The sequence below is a fragment of the Vombatus ursinus genome, unplaced genomic scaffold (assembly GCF_900497805.2).
Source record: "Vombatus ursinus unplaced genomic scaffold, bare-nosed wombat genome assembly UNPS02005236.1, whole genome shotgun sequence".
NCBI lineage: Eukaryota > Metazoa > Chordata > Mammalia > Diprotodontia > Vombatidae > Vombatus > Vombatus ursinus.
Window position 1 is genome coordinate 4,883,436 of NW_020945014.1, and position 6,230 is coordinate 4,889,665.

The 6,230-nt window shown below is 36.5% G+C and overlaps 1 protein-coding gene across 1 annotated transcript in view; it reads left to right on the top strand.

Moving 5' to 3' along the window:
• The window catches only part of PTK2 (protein tyrosine kinase 2), a 304,848-nt gene that overhangs the window by 195,135 nt on the left and 103,483 nt on the right, over positions 1–6,230 (top strand). The window contains exon 16 of the mRNA XM_027845408.1: positions 2,452–2,536. Within this exon, the coding sequence (XP_027701209.1) occupies positions 2,452–2,536 (85 nt within the window). The remainder of the gene's footprint in view (positions 1–2,451; positions 2,537–6,230) is intronic.

Sequence of the window (6,230 nt, forward strand, 5' to 3'; positions counted from 1 at the left end):
GATGATGGCCAGAGAACAAGTGGCATAATAAAGAGAGAGCCAGGAGGTGGGATATAGGTAGCATAGTTTATAGAGCACTAAAATCAGAGTTAAGATAACTTATGTTTGAATCCTACCTCAGACATTTACTAGATGTGTGACTGGGTAAGTCACTTAACCTCTGCCTGCCTCAGTTTCATCATCTGTACACTTCACAATGTTGTTCTAAAGGTCAGATAAGATATATAATGTGTAAATATGTAAAAGACATTGCAAATTTTAAAGCACTATATAACTATTAGATATAGCTAGGTTCCAATTAGTGTGAATAATAAATCCCAAAGAGCTGGCTTTATTCAAATTGGCAGTGTTCAAAATAATCATGTAATAATTGGTTCCAGTTCAATGGAAATAAGCATTGTTAATTTGAATAATGCAACCATTTCATGGAATTCATGATTTGCCCTCATTAGAACCTACCTGTTGTTATTATTAAGAGATTATTCACAGGGTAGGTGGCAAAAATATATATTAGGAAATATATTGGGAAAGTGAAGGTGGTGAAAAAAAACAAAATATGTAAATAAAAGCAAGATATAAAGGTAAAAATAATGACTTTTATTTGAGCTTCCATCTCAGTTTTCCCCTGGGAACATCAGAATTCAACTGATTTCATTCCCTGTAAAAGCCTTTGGCTCCCATGCAAACACTCAAGCTAACAAAACATCAAATAAAGGACAGGCTTTATGTAACTCCCTTCTTCCTTCAGCCTTACTGAGTCCCTTTCTTAAGATATAGTGCAAACATCATCTTATGCTTGAAACCTTTCTTGATCACCCAATTGTTCTTGCCCTCCCTACTAAACAACTTTATATTTAACTACTTTGTATACATTTATATTTATTCTGTGTGTATTTTTAGTGAACTGGCCTCCTTTAGAATGTAAGTCCTTGTAAATAATGATAGTTAACATTCTTTTTTTTTTAATCCCTAGTGCCGCCCTGGAGCATATTAGGCACTTAATAAATGCTTTTTGATTATATTATTAATACCTGTGAGGAAAACATGGCATGATGTATTCAAAAGTGCTTTGCAACTGTAAAGCATTATGTAACTGAGTTATTGGCATTGTTACTAAATGGGCAGAAGAATCCATGATAAGCAGTGGCTCATATACACAGCTAAGGAATGACCATAAGGTACCACTATCCCCCTATGTTTGACTTGTAGCCAACAAGCCGAGCAATCAACATATTTCACAAATCTTTTATCCTCCTAATTGATGTGCCATGTTTGAAATGTTATCCCAAGTATGCACCAAAGTGATGTTATAGGCAGTACTCAGTAAGCTACGTAATTCGAACTATTTTCTAAACACCATAGTGATGGGTTAATAATACTTACCTTTTTTTCACTTGGTATCTGTTATGAAAACTAGGTGGGGTTGTGTGTAGCCTGTGGTTTTTAAACAAAGTTTCTTTCTTTGTATATCTAACTGTTCTAGAAAAGATTCCAGCCCATGGCCTTGTGAACAGCACATTCACTGTTCTGGTCCATGTACCACGTTTTAGAGACATACCTGTAAACTAGATTACATCCAGAGGAGGAGGAGGAGGATCGAAACCATACCATACAAGGATTGGTTAAAAGAACAAAGGATGGCTAGACTGAAAAGTAAAGAAAGAATATGATTACTATCCTTATGTATCTGAAGAGCTGTCATGTGTTAAAGAGATTATTATTAAAAAGGAGGGCCTTTACTCACTTAAGGAGGAGGACATTGGGAGTGTTATGTTGGTAGCTAGTGGTAAATAGGCCAAAAACACCCACAACTTTTTTTAAAAATGCACTGAAGAAAACTAAGTGCAAAAGGAGACACAAACAAAAGAGCAATTTTATTACCACCTTCTTAAATTTACATGTATGTATACATTTCTTTAAAACATGTAAACTGTGTCACAGCTTTACAAGCCTCTTATTTGTGTATCAAAATGTACATGTTTGTGGATTGTCAAGCTCACAATAAGAAAGATTATAATAAATTAAAGCAAGATAACATTTTCTGTGGAGAAGAGCTTAGAATTATTCTGCTTCGCTCTCAGAGGACATGTCAAGGACCAATGGATGGAAATTATAGCGAAGCAGATGTCAGCCCAGTCCAAGGAAGAACTTTGTAACATCACCAACTATTTAGAAAAATGGATTAGGTTGTCTCATGTGGCAGTGAGCTCCTCAGATGAAAGTGTTCAAGCATAAGTTAAGTGTTTGCCTCTTGAGAATCTTCAGCATTGACATTTCCTCATTAAGTGGAAAACACTAGATGACCTCCAAAGCCCATTTCAGTTCTTTGGTCAATCAATAAGATAAAATATAACTGTGATTCTAAGTCTACTAGTTTTCACATAGCAAAATAATTTATAAATGTACAGATAAGTAATAGAAAACCTTTATGTTTTTATGTATTTTCCTCAGGAGAATCCAGCAATGGCAGTTGCAATTAAAACATGTAAAAACTGTACCTCAGACAGTGTGAGAGAAAAATTCCTTCAAGAAGCCTGTAAGTTTTTTCTATTTCAATTCGATTTTTTTTAATAAAATCAAAACAGCTTATTTTGTTGATTAGATTAAAGATCATATTATTACCTCCATTGGACAAGAAGACTTCGTTGTTTATTACCTTTCACAGTGAATAGCTGCGCTGGTATAAGCATATGATGGCTGATTTTTCCAGCTAAATTAAGATGTATGTGGTTTTTAAAGTAAATAGAGGTTCCCCTTAAGAGAGGCCAGTGGAGAAGGAATTTAATTTCCCTGTGCATGTTGGTATGCTACAGAGCTAACGATTTCTGTATTGGAGTGAGTATATAAGTATTTTTAAACTTCTTGCTATAAAAAGTTAAGGCACGCTGGTTGTAAGACTATGAGATTTAGTATGATACACGAATATGGGCAGTTTAAGGTAGAGTAGCACATGACATTTGCAATCTAAATTGAAATTAAATTTCATGTTTTCAAGGTCATTTACATAATCTTAATTATTTTATATGATGCTTTTATTGGCAGAATAAACAATTATAGCATATATGTGAGTTTGGGGCTCCTTTTAATTAAAAGGTTTTTTGGAAAATTACAGTCTTTACTAAAGTACTTGTTACAACGGTTTGAGGGATGGATAGGCTTGCTTTTTTTTCCCCACTTAATAGTCATTTCCATATTTGTCTAGAGTCTCACAGCTAGTCTGGGGGTAAGTTTTGACCTCAGGCCTTCTTGACTCCAGGTCCAGCCCTCTATCCACTGTACCACTGAGCTGCAAGGATGGTTTAGAACCAGATTTTTGAAGACCTTGAATACCAGTCTGAGGAATGTCAGATGTTTTAAAAACCCAGAATAGAGTATTGGTTCAGAACAGTGAAATAAAGAACAATAAAGGAGAATACATTTTACTTTTAAACAATCTCTTTCATTAGGAATATCCTCAGACTCTGTAGGACAGATATTCATTTGTTTGTTCATGAAAATGGACAACTTTCAGAATGTCCCAGCAGTTGTCTGCCCAATACACATCTGTGACATTGAAAACAATTAAGCTAAAAAGTGCTCATTGAATTTTAGTCTCAATTAAGTAAGTGATCAATCATTTCTCGGTGGGAGAGAATGGAAATTCTCAGGAGATGTGATACTGGAGCTGGACAGTATATTTGAACTTGAACAAAATGTAGGATATCTCAGGATAGAAATTGTAGGATTTGGAGCTAGAAGGGACTCAGGTCTTCTAGTCCAAGTTCTTCATTTTAAAGGTGAGGAAATTGAGGTTCAAAGTCATACAGGAAGAAAATGGTGGAGGCAGGATAAAACCCAGGTTTTCTGAATCTAAATCCATTGCTTTCCAGTTACCCCATCCAAGAAAAGGGTGTAGTGTGAGAGAAATTTATGGAGGAAGGAAATTACCCAGCATGTTTAGGGAACAGTGAATAATACTGTTTAGCTAAAACAAATGGGAATATGGGAAACCACCACCACCATCATCATAGCTAGTAAATAAAGTTTGCTAAGTGCTTTACAAATATCTTTTCATTTGATCTTCATGATAGCTCTGGGAGGTAGGCGCTATTATTATTCCTCATTTTATGAATAATGACTTGCTTAGGATTTCACAGCTGTTAAGTGTCTGAGTCAAGATTTAAACTTGGACCCTCTTGACTCCAGGTCTAGCCTTCTATCCACTATGCCACTAAGCTGCAAAAATGATTTAGGGCCAGATTTTAGAGGATCTTGAATGCCAAGCTAAGGAATGTTTTTTCTTATTCAAGGTTTGTCATATATGTAATTGACTGAAAAGATTAAAGCAGGAGAGACTCTATGATATTAGTCCCAGGGGAGTGTAGCACTGCTAGATATCAAGTACTAGCTCAGCTCACCTATCATTTCTCTCCTAGCTACTCAAAATGAACAATTGCCTCCCTCCAAAGTCATATCACACTGAAATGGTGCTAAATGTCACTCATGTGGCATTTAGTATATACTCCCTCATGGTATAGTTTTTCCCTCCCACCCCCCATGTCGTTATCTTCTTTATCAGACTTTGGGCTTTTTCTGGGCAAGAAACTATTCTTATTTACCTTTATATCCTTCATCTTATCTAGAGTGGTATATTACAGAGTAGTCACTCACTAAATATTTGTTAACTAATTCGTTGTAACTGTAAGACTGGTAATATCACTAGATACCCCCTGAACTTCAGAACTAGCGGAGAACCATGGTCTGGTCCCAAGCATCTGGCCCAACAAAAATTTCTATAATTTGGGCATTCTGATTCTAGAAAATACAGGGGGTGCCACAGAAGGTTGGCAGGTCCTAGACAGGACCTTGGAGATTGTCTAATCCAACCTCCTCATTTTATGGAGGAGAGAAGCAAAACATAGCCACAATAAGGATTAATGTCACATTGTGTGTTAGTGCAGCTAAGAGTAAGAGCCCAGATCTTCTGACTCTTTAATAGTTACTATGTCCACGTTACTATGGCTGTATTAGTTTTCCTTGCTTTAAATCCTACCTACCCTTTTTTCTAATAATTTGTTGTTCAGTCATTTCAGTCATGTCCTACTCTTCATGCCTCCACTTGGCATTTTCTTGGCAAAGATATTGGAGTGGAGCCATTTCCTTCTCCAGCTCATTTTACAGATAAGGAAACTGAGGGAAACAACATTAAGTGACTTGCCCAGGGTCACACAACTAGTAAGTATCTGAGGCTAGATTTGAACTCAGGTTTTCCAAACTCCAGGTCTGTCATTCTATCTACTGTGCCACCTACCCACTGTTTTCTAACAACAATAAACTCATTTATCTGGAATACAGTAGAGTATGCAAATAGCTGGCACAGTGAATGGAGCACTGGTCCTTAAATCAGGAAGAGCTGAGTTCAATTCCTACCTCAGACACTTAGCTGTTTGACCTTGGGCAAGTCACTTAACCTCTGTTTACCTCAGTCTCAACTGTAAAATGGAGGTAACAACAGCACCTACTTCGCAGGTGTTTTGGGTGGATCAGATTTTGTGAGCACTTAACACAGTGCCTGGCACATGGTATGTACCATATATTTAATCATTTTGGTTATTGTTCAAATGAAAGTAAACTTTATATGCCTTAGAATACAAATTGAATTACAGAATTTCAGTTTTGAAAGGGACTTTCAGTGTAATCTAATCCAACGCATATCTGAATGACCTTTTCTACAACATCTACAATAAATAAGTGGCCATCTAGCCTTTGCCTGAAGACCTCCAGGGAGGGACAACCCACTAACTACTGAGGCTGTCTATTCCATTTTTGGATAACTATGATTGAGAAGAATTTTTTCCTTACATCAAGCTTAAATTCAACATTTTGCATTTTCCATCCATCATTCCTAGTTATGTGTTCTTGGACCAAACAGAATGAAATAAATTCTTCTTGTATAGAACATTCTTTCAAATGTTGAAAGTAATTTTCATAAGCTGAATATGTTTTCTCTCCTCCATGTTGAATATGCCCATTTTCTGCAACACATAGTCATATGGCACAAGCAAGACCTCTGTCCAGGAGTTCTTTCCCAGACCATCACTCCTACACTGGCTACACTCTCCTCCCTTTCCCAACTTGACCTTTGGTGAACCAGGTCAACTCTATACTTTGTTATTCTTTCAAGTTCATTAAGCCCTTTTCCTGTTGCTGAATTTGCACTACCAAACATCAGCCATAGAATATTCCCATGA